Below are 17,862 nucleotides of genomic sequence, written 5' to 3'. Positions count from 1 at the left end.
GTCCGCAAGATGAGGCCCCCTCCGCGAGGTGAGGCCCCCTGCGTGATCTTCCTGTAGGGAGGGACGGCCCTGGGGATCCTTGTAATGTGTAGTGCACAGAGTCACATGCACACAGAGCAGAAGACCTCATGATGTCCCCACACTGTTCTCTCTGTGCTTTTCAAAGTTTCATGCTCAATTTCCTTTAACTTTTCTATTTGGTGCATTTTTTCAAGCTCCCATTCCCTAGTTTTATACATTCCCTAAAAGCGAAGACAACTCTTAATACATTTATTAATAGCCTCTTGCTTGCTTTGTCTACTTGCCAGTGTTAGCTATCCATTTGTGACCTCTTTTGACTTTGAAACAAGACGAGATGCAGACAACAATCCTGTTCTCTGTCACAGAGGCTGAGGAAATGATCCGGCCTACAAATGCAAACGGTGTTAGAATCTGAACCTTCTCTGCTGCCGTACTATGACCTCTCTAATGAAGTAGATGTGGGCTGCTATCAAACTCTTAATTTAGACAAATAATATTATTTAGTCTAATATCATTTCAGGGGAAATGGAGCTTTACGGTAAATGAGTAAATGAAGTTAACATTTACTGAACATCTACCCGTCATCAATAGCAGCATGTGACAGTTTGGCATCATGTTAGAGCTTGGAAGGTTGGTGATGGAAAGGGCACAAGCTATGGCCTAAAGGCTTTTCTGACTATTGACATTTGACTCTGTCTTAAAGGTCACCTATTATGCAAAATCCACTATTTCATGTCTTGTATACATAAACATGTGTCCCCTCTGTGTAAAGAGATTCTGAAGTTTCAGGAAAAAGATTTGCTCACTTTTTGTCCTGATCCATTTATATAAAAACCTGTCTGAAAATGAGCTGATCAGATTTTGGACACTTTATGATGTCATAATGTTTTTTTGGCTTGTGTGACCGTTGGCCAATAACCAACCAAGGTAACCCCCGCCCACCTTATCACCTGAATCTCCTCCTAGAGCACCATTGTGTTCTTTTAACCAAATATCTCTCATAGGAGCGTGGGGAGTGGCTCCTTATTTTCATCTAAAGTAACAGACAGAGAATCAGCCCTTTTGAAACAGGGCTGAAACAGAGGGGTTTATGGGATGCTGCAATGCATGATCTGTTTGGTATTTCGAGCCAGAGACATATTTTTTATATATCTGAGACCTGAAATATATTGATGAAAAATAGTATAATAGGGGACCTTTAAACAACTGTGCAGGCTTTTTTAAGGTTTAAGGAGATAAAAAAATTGAGAAAAAAAGAGCGTGAGTTAAAAAATATGTCTCAATGGCTTAGCCCTACCTAGCAGATGCTGGTTGGTCAGCTGCTGTTTCAGTTGTAATTGGGCTCACATGAGCTGCTGGTGGGAGTCATTTCAGTCAACAAGCGCAGCAGTCTTATGTCTGAACTCTGCTCCTTCATAGCAAACTGCCAACCCCTCCCGCCTCCTCCCGCCTCCCAGCTCTCCCCTTTTAGACTCCCCCGTCCTCTCTTGAAGAGCTCCCTCCCCTCTCGCTAATGTTATTTCACTTTTCTGTTTTGATTTCGGCCCCAGAGGACCACCACCTGAGCCTATAGGGCTGAAGCTGACATGGCTCCAGAAAAGGACAGTAATGGTCTTGACAACTATGCATTTGCAGTGAGTATTACTTACATTTCATTTTGGTATATCCTATAGAAAAATGTATTCAACCCTTAGATGCATAACTGGGTATTTTTTGACCCGGTGAGGTGGTTTTCTTAGAGTATCTTTGTAATTACATTTTTTTTACATTTCATATTTCAGCTATTCCTCAAAAAACATGTTTTGGAGATCATGCCATTCAAATTTTAAATTCAAATTTTAAGAAATTGTAGTTTTTGTATTACTACCCCAAGCTTCCATAAGTGGGTCAAAAATGACCCGCATGCATTTTCTATGGAATTTCGTTTTTTTTTCAAAATGTAAAAAAAATAAATATTAAATATTTCTAGTGTGAACCAAAATATAATACTAAAATTATACAAGTGATTTTTCTTAACCAAAATGACAAAAATGGCATAAAAACACATATTATTCTAATACGGGTCCTTTTTGACCCACTTATGGAAGAGTGTAGGGTCCAGTCACTCGTGCATCTAAGGGTTAAATGCAACACACTTTTAAAGTTCTTAAATGTGTGCTTTTCTACAATAGTGTAAAAATATTAACGTATAGGCTCAGATCAAGGTTAGGTTTTTTTCCTTTTATATGAGTGAATGTGAACACATCTGCAAGTAACAACTAGAGATGTATCTCTCCTCTTATCACTGAACTGGATAATCCACGTGATGTGATGTTTAATACCACATTAGAAACTACATTTTTTTTGATCAGTTAATAATTAACAACAGAAAGAGCAGCTACCAAAGTAGCGTCATGGAGACATGTGAATGTACTTGTTTACATTCTTGCGCCTCCATGCTTAAAATCACATTATTGAAGAGATAAGTGACATGCTGTTTAGTCAGACAAACAGTAGTGTTGAGTCTCAATCTTGATTGTTGTTTTCAAAGCACACTTTTTTGAAAATAAATACATAATAGCTCATCTGACTAGCGTTTTGTTTTATAATCCTACTTTATCATGGATGAAAGAAGGAAAATCAATTTGTAGTGCAAGTCATGAGCTAACCACATTCCCTCATTATAAGTCTATGAGTGTCCTATAGTTATTTGACTATTAAAGCAGCATTTTCTTTGTTGAAATATTGTTTTCATGTTTGTCAAAGTTACAGATTTCCACAATGAAAACCAAAGATATGCAGCCATGATTTCATATATATCTCTAATTCACCCTTCATCTGTGTCTCTATCTGTCAAATTAAAGCGTGAAGGGCGCTTTTGTGATCTACCGGACACACAACATGGAGAAGAATTGGACATGTCCATGGAGTCAGACAACAACAAGCTAGTATACTGCGTAACAGATGTGCCTCCCTGGTACCTGTGCATCATCCTCGGCATCCAGGTACGTCAGCAAAGGGTGATGTTTGACAATGAGTCTCCTCTGACATTTCCTGCCTAAAAGCCTATGTAGCGTAGCTTGTGTTGTTACAATGCAAACATGACCACAGTGTCCCATGAGAGCTTCCGTTGGACGCTACCTTCACGGTTGGTTAGACTTGGTTTTATTTATGTATGTCTGATTGTGAAATTTGCTTCAGATACAGTTGAGATGGTAAAGTCAGTGAGAATTGGTTGTATGTATTTAACAGTGAAGATCAGTGAGTGTTTCCTCTGAAGACCTGACTCAGTTGTATTGCTCCATTTAAACGTTTTCCTTTGTCTACTATTATCTCTTTCACGGCATAAATCACGGGTCCTTCCAAGTGTATCCCAGAGACTTGTTACTTATAGGGATGAACTGATACCGATATCAGGCCAATACTGACTCAAATAGCTTGGTTGGTTTAGAAGCAATTGATAATTTGTACTATGTACATACATAAATAAGTATTCAACCAATCTATTGCTGCATTAAAACATCTATTGAAAGATAATTCCTTTTTTATTTTGTACATCATTAACCAAGTTTCTGGTGTTTAGTAATACATAACCTCATTCAAACCTGTTGAGAAAACAACTTTTAAGTCAAGCCTGATGAGGCCTAAAACAAGTTCATGAAGTAAATGCTGGTATCATATTGGCACTCCATATCTTCCCAAAAATCCTGATTGCCCTTCTACTAGCATTTTGTTTGGATGCAGGTTGAGCCACTACTTTAGGCTGATTGTTTTCCCAGAGGTCACACAACATTTAGTTAATTCCTCCCTCTGTACTTCAAACATAAATGTAGCTTATCTTTTTCTCTGTCTATGTTCCCTCAGCACTGTTTGACGGCGTTTGGAGGAATCATCGCCATTCCGTTAATCCTGTCTCAGGGGTTGTGTCTGCAGTTTGATGGCATCACACAGAGCCACCTCATCAGCACCATCTTCTTCGTCTCCGGTGTTTGCACTCTGTTGCAAGTTACCTTCGGCATCAGGTAAGGCAGTCAATTCAAATAAGTTAAAGAGCAATGTTTATTTATTCTGATGATTAGCATTTACATTTCTCTTTAACATGTATCACTGGCTGGATTGTTCAGTGCACTGCTCTTTTCCATGCTTTGTTGGTGCATGTTTTAAATCCAGCAGTGCAGCACGGTGCATTAAAGTGGAATTAGTCATGCTGCTCCTTCTTATTAAACCAGCAGAACAATCCTTCCTTTTTAACCTCTGTTAAACTGCAGGCCTGCTGAAGTGAGTGGGAAGCCCTAACCATGAACAACACAATACTTTACTCTGTAATTGGGCACAGCTTTTATTTAAGGGATTACCAGAGAGAAAGTACAGCTTTACCTTAAGATCCTTACAAATGGTAAGGTATTTGTAGGTGTGATGAGGAAAACATAAGTCAAAAATGTCTTTGAGCATACAGTGATAATGAGCACAATAAATATTAGGCTAATGGGTCAAGCATTGTGTAAAATAATCTGTGAACAGACAGATACACCCATGCAGACACATTACATGTCACTTGTTAGACGCTTTTATCTAAAGCGACTTAATACTGTGGGCAATCCCCACAGGAGCAATTTGGGGTGAAGTGTCTTGCCCAGGGACACAACGACATGCTGACTGCAGTGGGGTTTGAACCTGTGACCCCCTGATCCAAACACCAACTCACAACCCACTGCACCACACGCCTCCCCTACACCAAACACATGACCAAACACATACCCTTACATATTAAAATACCCTTTTTGTACAATAAATGTTACTTAACAGTGTAATCATGCCACAGCATTTCTATTTAGGTACCAAACAATACTACAAAGTTATATTTTCTGATCAAATACAATGCAATACAATATAAATTGACTACATTTAATACAATTTAATGCAGTAGGAGCTGGACTTCTCCTCTGTTGCATGCTGCAGAGTTTGTTTTGGAGAACGACAAACTTCAACCAGTTCTGATGCTCTGACTTTCACTATGTTTGTGCAGACTGGCTGAATATCGGTGTCGCAGTAGGATTAGGGCAGGAATTTCCATTTTATTATGTTTGGAATCTAGCTCTTGCTAAATCCACATTCTTCTGGCTTAGAACCACTGATGCTTTCTTGTCTTTCCCAAATACCTGGAAGTCGGCTGTGAAGAAAGGAAGCAGTATGTTTAAAGGTTCCTAGAGAAGCTAATTATTTATGTCCCTCAAGATGAAACATTATAAACTCAAATCAAACAATATTTGCTAGCTGTGTTTCTTAAATATTCCCATGTTATGCGTGCTAACTGTGACCTACTGTGAGAATCAGCCATTTGAGCAGTAAAAGAAACTGGGACATACAGACTATTCTGAATTGAATTGAATGAAGTTGATTTCAACATTTAAAAACATAAAATAAAAGTTATTTAAGAAAAACATAAAATGTAAATATGTAAACATATACAACAGACTTTTAATAAGCAATATAAACTAACATGTTAACATGCATGGTACCTTGACAAACTCCTATTCAATAGTCATTCATACTAAATTACTCACACACTCTAACCCAGGGTGCGTTCCAAGAACTAAACAACGATATTCATCTTTAACATACATAATCAATAACGCTACCCAATCAAGAAAGTGTAAACACATTTTTTATAATAATAAACAAACCAATATTCCCTTATTTATGTACCTACAAAGTATATCTTTTTTTTAACTGCCTGATATATATATTTATTCATGTCAACTCCACAAAAATCACCCCTTAATTCGGTTTTTCCTTTTATTTATTCCAAGCTATTTTGGGCACCGTCTGACATGATGATAGCTGATGATGCCTAAAAGACAATAGATCTGTCTGGCTACTTGTGGTTTAATTCATCCTGATGTCTTTAAATCTCTGCCATTTCCAGACTGCCCATACTTCAAGGTGGGACCTTCACATTGCTGGCACCGTCCATGGCAATGCTGTCCATGCCGGAGTGGCAGTGCCCTGCTTGGACCCAAAATGCCAGCCTGGTCAACACCTCCTCCATAGAATTCACTGAAGTATGGCAGACTCGAATGAGAGCAGTAAGTGAACCATTATAAACACAACTCACTTTGTTTCACATGTAAAGGGCCTCTGGCAAGTGTTGAACATGAATGGTGTTGTACTAAAAACTAGAGCCACAACCTGTCTTATTCTTTTATCTTTTCTTTTTTCTTTTGCTGAACTATGAAAACACTCGCAAAATAAGCAAACCGAGTTCACAGATAGCGATATACTGTAAGAACTTAAAGGGGACCTATCATGCAAAATGCACTTTTGTACGTCTTTTATACATGAATATGTGTCCCCGGTGTTCCAGGGAACTCACCAAGTGTCAGAAAAACCAACCCTCTCTATTTTCCTCCATACCCAAATCTCTAAAAAAGGGGCTGCAACGGATCTGATACAGACTGATCCAGATTTGAACACTGTCCTGATGTCAGGACAGTGGCGCTACGGCTATTGGGCCAACTCCACCAATCAGGAGGAGACAGCCACGGCCATTGCCGTTCGAAAGCGCTGGAGACGCTGTAGTACATATGCCAGGCCTGTAGATGGTGCTGTTCTCACAGAATCTGCCCTTGCAAAAACAGAGCAAAAAAATGTCAAATTGAGCAAAATGAGGCATGGCTAAAATGCATGATCTGTTTGGTATTTTGAAAAAAAAAAAGTATAAATATGTCTTATATATATATGGTCCTACACTATATTATTCAAATATAGCATGATAGGTCCACTTTAATTCAACACCTCTAAACCAGATAAAGAAAACATCTTTCATATAACTTAAAGTGACACTAAGCAATTGTTTTGGTATAACTGACAGTGTTACGTGTCATGTGACCACTGTGAATGATCTGATTAATAAATGTAAATTACGCTTTATTTGTGTTTACAGTTTTGTCTGGATTTAACAGCTAGCACCTCAACAGACCAATATGCAATATGCTCCAGGCACTGTGGGCTTTGGAAGCAGTCCATGAGTTTTTCCTCCCCCATTACCAGTCAAAAATCCCCCATCAGAGACTTATAGACCAAGATAAAAAACATTAAAAGAAAAAATATATTATTAATACAGGGGATGATCTTAGAACAATTTCCTGGTCCTAAATGTGTTATTGTTTTTCTCTACACCCATCTTGTAACCCTATTAAATTATGTTGCAACCCCATGGGGTCTACATTGCCTAACATTTAAATATGATTAGATATGAGAACTCACTCAGATGTTGCTGCATATCATTTTTTTTCAGACTTTCTAGTTCAAGTTCTAAGGTTAAATATCTCTCAAAATAGTTTTTGGAATGACCAGCAATAGAAAAATATTATAATATAGTCATTTTAACTTTTCTTTGTGAAAGTGAAACGTTAAGAAAATACTTAATAAGGCATTGTTTTAAGGACTGTCCTGTGGAAATGAAATGATGTGTGGAATAAATAATTTGTTGTATCAGTTAATGTTGGCTGTGCTGGGACAAATGCTCATTGTTTGGACAAAACCCCCAAGCACAAGTCTTTGTTCAAATTCTGTTTAACAGTAATATTATGCCAGCTCCAACCCTTGACCCATGCAAAATGCTGATGTCGTCTTTCTTGTCTGTCCTCAGCTGCAGGGGTCCATTATGGTGGGCTCACTGTTCCAGGTGTTTGTAGGTTTCTCCGGCCTCATCGGCCTCTTCATGCGCTTCATTGGACCTCTGACCATCGCTCCCACCATCTCTCTCATTGGACTGTCCCTGTTTGACTCAGCTGGTACCAGTGCTGGCAACCACTGGGGCATCTCTACTATGTAGGTACAATTAAACAAATACATTAAAAAAAAAGTGATCTATGTAATCTGCAATTCTATATTTTTTTCTAATCACTGTTCTGATTATCTTGCATTTAATTTATTTCTTGTCAGTTTAGTAAAGTTAGTTCTTGGCTTAATGGGGTTTATGTGATTGTATTGCAGTCTTATAGGTTATGTTAAACTTGCTTCCTCCCCTGCATAGAGCACAGGGTATTACAAAATATGATGTCTTAATCTCTTGGCACACCAATAAAGTCTATTAAATAAATCCTTCCCAAAGAACCTGCTTAGTTGTTGCTGTAATTTGCTTTTTTGGTTAGAACTTAGCAACAATCTAGTTCAGTTCTGTATTATTTAACAATGTTAAATACTAATGTTTTTGTTCTTGTCTCACACAGGACCATAGCACTGATCATCCTGTTCTCACAGTACCTCCGTCACATACCTGTGCCATTCCCTGCGTACAGCAAGGAGAAAAAACTGCACACGTCCAATGTCTACGTCTTTCAGATTCTCCCTGTAGGTATCAAACACGTTCATTGAGATATATGAAGAAAACTGTTAGTTTAGTCTTTAGACCTTATCTTTTTTTGATTGTGTCCTCAGGTTCTTCTTGGAATCACTTTGTCTTGGCTCATCTGCTACATTTTAACAACATACAATGCGCTTCCTAGTGAACCAAGTCAATATGGCTACCTAGCCCGCACTGATCTAAAGGGAGATGTTATCAGCCAAGCTCCCTGGTTCCGTTTTCCGTACCCAGGTAAAAGCCACCATATAGCCAACTATTGCCTGAAGTTACTTTTTATTAATTAAAAGTTACTGGAAAATGAAAGTGTTGCAGGCTCTTAACACATTGTGTTGATCTCTATTTCCTTATGTTTGAATCCAAACATAGGTCAGTGGGGGATACCGACTGTGAGCCTGGCGGGGGTGATTGGCATCTTGGCCGGTGTGATTTCCTCCATGATAGAGTCTGTAGGGGACTACCACGCATGTGCCAGGCTCTCTGGGGCGCCACCTCCCCCTAAACATGCTATCAACAGGGGTATTGGCATTGAGGGACTGGGCTGTCTGTTGGCTGGAGCCTGCGGTACAGGAAATGGAACCACTTCATACAGCGAGAATGTTGGAGCCCTTGGTATTACAAAGGTAAGACCATAATGAGTATTTCTGGAAGTTCTTTAAAGAAAATGGCTCACTTGTAGTCTAGAAGGCCAAAGCCAAATGCCTTGTTTTCCAATTTTAACCAAAGTTGAAATCATTTCTTTATCTGTCCCATGGAGTTTTGGTGGCCAATGCAACAGACTACCAACACATTTCTCAAAAATACTGTAGGGCCAGAAGTGTTTCTGTAATCCTGCTGACAAACAAGCAGTCAAACGTATAGAACATATATGTAACAGTTGACGGTTTCAAAAGAAGACGTTTATATCTGTCTATTTCTTTTGCAGGTTGGCAGTCGCATGGTTATTGTAGCCAGTGGAGTCCTGATGGTTGTCATGGGTGTGTTTGGTAAAGTGGGCGCCATATTCACTACTATCCCATCCCCTGTGGTAGGAGGGATGTTCATGGTTATGTTTGGCGTCATCTCTGCAGCAGGAGTTTCTAATCTGCAGGTACTCATTCTAAAACATCATGGTGGCAATTTTGTATTGTACATACATTGTCGTAGATATTGCATGACAATAAATTCCTCTAATGTTTTTTTTTTTTTTACATATTTTCAGTATGCAGATATGAATTCTTCTCGAAACATCTTCATTTTTGGATTCTCCATGTTCTCGGGTCTGGTCATTCCTAACTGGATATTCAAGAACCCCACAGCTATTGCTACAGGTACATTAATAACATGTCATTATTCAATCTGCATTTTTCAGAAAAAGCATCATAAGGTTTTACTCAAACAATTTCCATTGTATTGTGTTTAGGTGTTGTTGAACTCGACCAGGTCTTGCAGGTTCTTCTGACAACCAGCATGTTTGTTGGAGGTTTCTTTGGCTTCATGCTGGACAACACAATTCCAGGTACTTTTTTTCAATTTCATTACATTATTAAACCCAGGAATAACCCAGTAAGTTATTGGTGTCTGGAGACATGATTATCAAATAGCTTGGGTTAGATTTAAAACAGGCTCACAGCAGGGAGACATTCACCGTTAAAATATGGCTTTTTTATAGCTTAAAGAGATTAAACAAATAAGCGTCAATAAACATCTTTATTTTATATACTTACGGCCTGAAGCCATTGTGTTCAGTAGTTTTAGGAATAGAATTTGAGACTGAATTTGAGTTCTAAAATAGTTCTAAAATGACTGTTTATACCGTAAGTTTAAACGTAAAGCATTTCCAAGCTTTATTAGAAAACAACCAAGCTATGTCAGAGAATAACACAAGTCAGCAATCTCATTCCTTCAGTAGACCGTGATAGAAGGGTTTAACACATTTAACACGTGTCCAACAGGATCAAAGCATGAACGAGGCATCCTGGCGTGGAACAAGGCTCACGAGGATGAATCCAGCAACACACTGGAGAGCGGAGAGGTCTACAACCTTCCCTTTGGCATCAGCTCTTACTTGTCTTCCTCCTCCTGGATCCGGTACATACCCTTCTGCCCTCCGATTGTGCCCGACTCCCTGGACGGAAGTGGAGCAGATACTAATGCCCTGGAGCCTAAGCAGCCACTTGGACATGCAGAGCCTTCACAGATTATTATTGGAGTTGCCATGTGAGTCCTGTACTCACTTCAGCATGCATTTTATGGATTTTCCCAGAAAACCATCAGAGGCAGATCAGTTTGGACATCCTGTCCTTTGTTAAAGACACTGTACTGTGACAACATGGTGGAATTCCACATGAACTTTGAAGTGACTTTTGCGAATGGCAATTGCATGACATTGGATACTATGTGGACTTTCTTTAGGGAGGAACTTAGGTACATGAGGTTAGTTTTATTACATATCTTTATTAATTGTTTGTGTTAAAAAGTTATGATATTATACACTGGATAACATATATATCATCTTGAAGACATTTTCTGTACAGTCATTTGTACTCACAGAGCATACCACTGGAGTGTAAACAATGATTTCTTGTTTCAATTTCTATGGTCTTCTCAGTCTTAGAATGCAATCACAGCCAGATGTTAGTGAACAAACACTGAAAAGACATATACATGTACTGTAAGTAGATCCATTGTATTGCTTTCAGCATTTTAATTCATCATGTTTGAATTAACTTTTCTGTGACAGTAAATTAATTATTATTTACTTAGTTGTATCATTATCTTACCATCAACCAGTTTTTATTTTACAGGTTTCTCTCTCAGTCTCCTGCTAGGACACAAGATAGTTCCAAAGCACATACCAGGCATATCCACTGATCTCCATGGATATTTATTTAACATGAATTGAACCATTATGTAGCAAAACCATTATCCGTTCAATTTGTCACTGTCAGATCCTGCTTGATTGCTTTGTACAAACTAACAAAAGAATCGGCCCATAAGCCTTGTTGGTGTTCAGTACTGGAATTAGCCATCCCCTGGGCGGTGTATATCAAGGTCAACAGGGTGCGTTCAAAATCGTCCTGATGTAGGTGACCAATGTGATTTGAAAGGCCAGAGATGAGCCTAAATACATCTGTTAGCTTCCTGGGAATGATCTCCTCACATATGACTTCCATATTTCTTGTCTTGCGGAGGGAAGCAAGCTCAGCATCTTGCACCGAAAACGCTCCACTGGCCTCAAAATGTGTGCCTGCCAGCAGGATCTAGAAGAAGAAATGATCAGTGTCAATCCTTGAGGTTTAGTCAATGCTTTTGCACTTTAAAATTACATTTCGGGACGTAGTCATCTCACCTCAAATAATAAATGAACATCATCAAAGGAATTGTGGAAGTTGGGGTTCACCAGACTTTCCAACCCTCGCTTTATTCTGCGTGAAGCTGGGAATAGTGCTGTTTGAAAAGAGAAAAAGACTGAGAATGAGATTGGTAGATAAGGGACAGTTTCTTTAGCAAACCCTTTCGTTCAGGTTTCACTTTATGCTTTTTTTTGGGATGATTTACTACTTAAAAGGCTTCTAGAACGTGTTAAGTTGGACATTCCTGTGACAAGCAGTTTAAACAAACTCTGTACTGCTCTGGCAGATGTGATATCCACGTGTATCTTGCCCTCACCAGGACAAACTGCAGTTAATATATAATATGCATTTCAAACTCTACGGTCTCTGACCTTACAGATGACTTCTATCTGCAGGAGACGAGACTTCAAAGCCAGCAGAGGAATCAAAGGCGGAGTAACACACAGATCATACAACAGGCTCCAGATGATTTTGGCATGCAGTGTATAGGGTTAGCATTTCAGCCTAATTTCCACAGCATGGGAAAGCAGGGTTTTAACCGCAACAAATCTTCCATGGACAAAGAAAGCTCACAGGCAAATACCTTTTCCTTTACTTGTTCCGGATTGGAGCAAGAGGAAAAATGAACCATGCACAGACTTGAATACTAAATACTCTGCAGTCACATCACTTGAAAAACTAACTATACAGAAACAGAGCTCCAAAGGAAACAGTGTTATGGATTCATTGGCACCTAGTGGTCAGGTTGCAGATACAACCAACTGAAAACTCTTACTCTTACCTCCTCACCCATTCATTGCAGTCATTTATACTAAGAGAACCTACGGTGGACTTCAGATAATTTAACAATGGAATCTTGAAAGTCATTAGAAGTAATTCCATGGGGACCATGAATGTGAGTATAATATATATTCTAAAAGTTGATGTAGTGCATGTGACGTTAACCCTTCGTCTGAACAAATGTTGGTAAAAAACAATTTACCTGGTAATGTTAGAGGAAATGTCAAGGAATCACCAAAGTCAGAGGGGTTGATCCTCTGGGGGAACATGAATTTCAACAATAATTGTTGAAGTGGCGGAACCACCGACCAATTGACAATACCTTTCATCAAGGTAAGGAGATTGGGGAAAGACAGAAAGAAATCAGACCACGGAGATATTTAGACAACTGTTTTCACTTACTGTCCAGTATCTCCAACATTCTTTGCTTGCTGGTTTTATTATTACGTGTAAAATCTGGAGCTCATGCAGTTAACATTTCAAATAGAGCATAGGCTTCAGGTTACAATTATGGGTTGATAAAAGGAGAACAGATGGAGGGAAAAATGAAAGGAAGTCATAAAGATATAAATGCAGACAGACAGAACGCTACCCTTTCATGCAGGTATTCAGACCAGTGCTAAAGGGACTGTGACTCAACTGTTCTGTGTTGATATCATTCAACCTGCCAACGTGCAGAAGTAAAGATGTAGTGACCAGCTCATAGAGTGTTTATTCTTTTTAAAACGAGAAAATAAAAGGAAACAGGAGAGAGGTTTTTGGAAGTTACTTAAGTAATCCATTAAATGTCTTAGCCAGAGTCAATTACCCAACTGCCAACCCTTTCGCTCTTGGCCGTGTCCTTGTTTATGTTAGGCTCAACAAGTGCAACAAGTTGATTTTAGGCAGCTGCATTATCACATTTTCCACACAAGGTTTACTTCTTATTTTTAGATAATGATCACAGATCTAAGTTCAATATAGCCAGTAAAGGTCTGCATTGATTTTTAGGATAATCATTTCTTTGAGTCCTCCAAACTACGCTAAAACATACAAACAAAATACTTGCTATATTTGACAAAGAAAACATCCAACATCTTCAACTAACGTTTAAGGAATCCAAATTGTGCTAATTGAAAGGCATTGCTGTGTGTTAATCATTGGGAAACAATTGGATTAGCCACTTCACACACGTCATTCATTGCCTTTATGCTGGACTTTTAAATGGTATTTGCAAAAGGTTAAACATAATGAAGACCATGAGCTCTCTTTGTTCAGATCACATGGTTCCAGTCAAACTCACATGCTTGTGATCCAGTTGGCCGTAAGAGGTAATTGTTTGGGAAACGTATCCACAAATCACTCAGTAAACTGCACACAGGGTATTTTATGTTCACAAGCTGAACTCGGTAAAGGTCCCCTATTATACTGTAGTTCATCATTATAGGTCTCAGATATATACAAAACATGTCTCTGAAGTGTTTGGCTCGAAATACCAAACAGATCATGCATTGCAGCATCCCATAATCCCCTCTGTTTCAGACCTGTTTCAAAAGTGCTGATTCTCTGTCTGTTACTTTAGATGAAAATAAGGTGCCACTCCCCACGCCCCTCTCATGCGGCTTTCACACCAGCGCTTTTCCCATTCTAGCTCCGTGCTAGAGCTTTTCCGGTTCAGCTCCGGTTTCCCTTTTCTGCTCCCGCTTTGTTCACACCGCCCAGAGCCCGACTGGTGCTGCCGCTGCTGCGTCATGACGTCACCGTTTACATCGCTGATTTGCTCCCCAACGGCGCTCACAACAACAACAACAACGGGGGACTGCGTCGGGTCGATGATCGTGTTGCTTTTAATCATACGAAGCCAGATTAAATTAAATAACGACTTCTCCAACCTTATACTTTTCTCCAGAGTGCCGTGGTTCATTGTTTATTAATGTGTTTCAGCGGCATTTACCGACCGCTGCAGTGCTGGCTGCTCTTCCACGGGAGTTTATTCTCCCGTTAGCTCCGGGTTAGCTCACACGGCTCTAAAGTATTCACTGTCTGACTGTCACACAAGCAGCTGATACATATCCCCAGTTCCCCTTAAGTGAATGTGTGTCAGTCTGAATTGACGCTGTTTGGCATCACAACGCTGTTATGAAAGTTTCTCTGGTATAAAATGGGTGATGTTAGCATAGCAACCGAAGCTACTTGCTATTGCTATCCTATTGTGGCATAAGCCGTTTTCTACAGGCACATTTTACCGGCGTATTTTTCATTATGATTCTACTTGTGATAGTCGGACATGACAACCTGTGCAGCCCATGTATTGATTCCATCCGATAGCTGCTATAATACAAAACAAAACGTCTGCCTGCTCTCCACAATGATCAATAACAGCGAACGGATGGTCAAAGTAAGGTACAAATAAACAGAATCACACGAAGCCTGGTTAGTGTTGCCTGACTTTATAAAGTGTGTTTTTTTTTATAAGTGTGTGGTTGCCTTCACAGTCGACCCATGTTCAGGGGAGGTGGGTTTAATTTCCTGCACGCCTCGACGTAAGAGAGACGTAAGCGACGCCGCGTCTTAGCTCCGGAGTCTTGCTTCTAGACCGACAATTTTTTGGAGCTGGAAATGAACCGGATTCCGGAGCTACAGTAAGAGGCGGCGCCGCTGCGGTGTGAAGAGGAAAAACCTGTACTTTTCAGGCTCTAGCTCCGAGCCGGCCCTGAAAACGCGTTGGTGTGAAAGGGGCAAGATATTTGGTTAAAAAGAACACAATGGTGCTCTAGGAGGAGATTCAGGTGATAAGGTGGGCGGTTGTTACCTTGGTTGCTGATTGGCTAATGGTTACACAAGTCAAAAAATCGTTATGACATCATAAAGTTGCCAAAATCTGTGGTTTTTATATAAATGGATCAGGATAAAAAGTGTGCGAATCTTTTTTCCTGGAACTTCCAGAATCCCTTTACACACAGGAGACACATGTTTATATATAAAATACATGAAAAAGTGGATTTAGCATAATAGGTCCCCTTTAAAGGTCCAAATATGACCTGGTGATTCCAGCCTTTTTACAATGTGTGTATGACGTGTTTCTCACTGTTGCTTGGATTTCATTTTTGGAATTTCACTTCCTGTCAATGTAGAAGTGTCCACAGCCTAAACTGGAAAATTCTACGATCAGGATTGTAGCATCGCATCCATTATTGAATATTTGCCTCTGTTTATGTCTGTAAGTGTTTTTTTCAATAAGTGATAGGATCAATATCTTATGATTCTTATACAATCTAATCATAAAAAGATCTTACTCTTTATGACAAAAAGAATTCCCTGAGCAGACTTGGTCTGGATATCTCAATATGCTTTTCATTCACTTGAGGAATATGAGTTTCCTCTCTCATATCATCTCACTTTTGGACCCTCTCTTTGTTTTCATATTAGAAACAGGTGCAGATGACATATGAACCTAGTAGCTGGATGAGAGAGTGACAACTTCAAAAACTAATATTTTCTCCGGTATTTTTTTGTAGCTCTGCTATTTTAGATTCTTATTGAGTTCTTATTGAAACAGAGATAGGCTCCTCAATACAAGGCAGTTTTGCATTACTGATATATGTCTGTCCAAACACAAAGTAATGTCATTCCTCTTAGTAAAGTATGTTTGCTTGTACAATCATTTGGGAAACCTCAGAGTTCGGAAGCTAAATAAAAAGATGACGATCTCTCTGTTTCGGGTTTAATATTAAAGTTCAGCAAAACCAAGGAACAATGAACACAGTCAGACATACCTTCTCTATAAAAAAGTTGGGGCTTTAAAATGTAAAATGTATTGAAACATCTAAAAAGAGAACACAGATAAATTACAAAATCCTATGTTGTCATACATTCTCCTGCACCCCAGACTCAGTTATCACTTTATTTGGATTACTCCACAATTGAATTCTCACAATCAATTTACAGTGCTGCTAAATGTTCTCTTTGCTCTGTAAAGAAACATGTAGATAAAAAAACATCTTCCACAAAACCTACAGTTTGCCATTTTTGATCAAAATGCTGTGTTCAATTCTTACCTTTAGTCCGACTTCGTGAGACACCTGTTCGGATGCAGCTGTAGAAAATACCAACAATGACCATCTTCCAGGGCAGCATGTTGGCCTGATCACTTTCACGATCTTACTTGTATATAACTGGAGCTGAACTGGACTCTTCACTTCCCCTAGCACTGTGTCTCTGCCTGTTAGCACTCCCTCCTGTTGCATTTCTCCTCTTCTCTTCACTGTGAATCTGCAGCCTCACATCAGACTCTCCACCTTCTCCATCCTCCTGTTCACTCCCTCCGTCTGTCCTCAGGACTGCTCTGCTCCCCCTTCCATCCACATCTGATCTCACCCTCCCTCTCTGTCTTTCCCTCTCTGCTCTTCATAAGCTGAGACTCTCTTTTAAAGCTTTCAGCTGGTTGTCATCAGGGTCACAGACACACTCTTCTTTTAAAACCTTCTGCTCTCAGCGTTTACAGGTGAACATTAATGACACATCTTTATCCCTCTCCTCTCTGTATTTCTTTTCTTCTGTTCATTGATTTGAAACAGCACTACCTTCATGTGCCTTGATCCTATCCTGTCAAAGGAGGTTTGCATTTTATGATTTCCACGATACATATATTTATTATTACCTATTTATTTTTTAATGTTTCTGATAAACTAAACTATGAAGTGTTAAAAAAAAATCAATTCCTTCTTACAGTAAGTTTAATAAACTATTGAAAAACCCTCTTGGATCAACCATAAAATGCAACATTTGAGTAACAAAGTCAAAAACAGGACTGTTATTCTGAGCCCCTGAAAAGTGGATTATTTAGAGATATGAGGTCCTTACAGAACACCGATGTTACAAACCAAATTGCTATAAATTAAATGACCTAACCATGTATAACTTAGCACCACCTTAGACATCTACTGTATAACAGTAAAATGCAAAAACATCAGATATAATTTAATGCAGTTCATTAGATCCTGGTTTATACTGTTGTTGAATTGCAACCAGCAAACCATGTTATCATGTCCACTATATATAATGTTTATTCTCTGCATCAGTTGAGTTATTTGTAACTGTTGTTTCCCATATGTTCAGCTTTAGAATATGCTTAGATTTGAGATTTTTGGAACACAAAAACAAAATAGTACTAAGGTTGATTGTCTTTGCTCCAACCTGTGGGCTAAATAACTGATCTCATGTTTATTGTCCCCTTGGATGTGTTTATGTGCCTTTATGGTCGAAGTAAGTTCTGTTTCTACCAACAGTGTGGTCCCTCAGCGGGTTGGAGCGCATGTGATGGTGCCAGGATGAACACCGACAAAACAGCTCAGTTTATGTTCTTCAGGAGGACAAATGTGGAACATTTACACTCCTAAGTGA

General features: G+C 39.2%; 2 protein-coding genes across 2 annotated transcripts; one reads left to right on the top strand and one right to left on the bottom strand.

Annotated features, from left to right (window-relative positions):
* The first annotated feature begins 1,577 nt into the window (after window positions 1-1,577).
* Window positions 1,578-10,580, top strand: zgc:110789 (Xan_ur_permease domain-containing protein). The gene is made up of 12 exons (XM_034141835.1): window positions 1,578-1,655; window positions 2,865-3,005; window positions 3,865-4,022; window positions 5,927-6,086; window positions 7,652-7,833; window positions 8,235-8,355; window positions 8,443-8,599; window positions 8,735-8,988; window positions 9,291-9,455; window positions 9,567-9,675; window positions 9,768-9,863; window positions 10,300-10,580. Exons 1-12 carry the CDS (start codon window positions 1,608-1,610, stop codon window positions 10,566-10,568), a joined length of 1,860 nt encoding a protein of 619 aa, XP_033997726.1. The 5' UTR covers window positions 1,578-1,607; the 3' UTR covers window positions 10,569-10,580.
* A 689-nt stretch (window positions 10,581-11,269) lies between these two features.
* Window positions 11,270-16,596, bottom strand: LOC117491745 (protein FAM180A-like). Its single transcript, XM_034141836.1, has 3 exons — window positions 16,518-16,596; window positions 11,697-11,794; window positions 11,270-11,607 (listed from the first exon to the last, which is right to left on the bottom strand). Exons 1-3 carry the CDS (start codon window positions 16,594-16,596, stop codon window positions 11,278-11,280), a joined length of 507 nt encoding a protein of 168 aa, XP_033997727.1. The 3' UTR covers window positions 11,270-11,277.
* Window positions 16,597-17,862: the final 1,266 nt, after the last annotated feature.

This window comes from Trematomus bernacchii, unplaced genomic scaffold (genome assembly GCF_902827165.1).
Source record: "Trematomus bernacchii unplaced genomic scaffold, fTreBer1.1, whole genome shotgun sequence".
NCBI classification, from domain to species: domain Eukaryota; kingdom Metazoa; phylum Chordata; class Actinopteri; order Perciformes; family Nototheniidae; genus Trematomus; species Trematomus bernacchii.
Note: the sequence above shows the minus strand (reverse complement) of the source record. Positions and strands in the feature narration are given on the sequence as shown.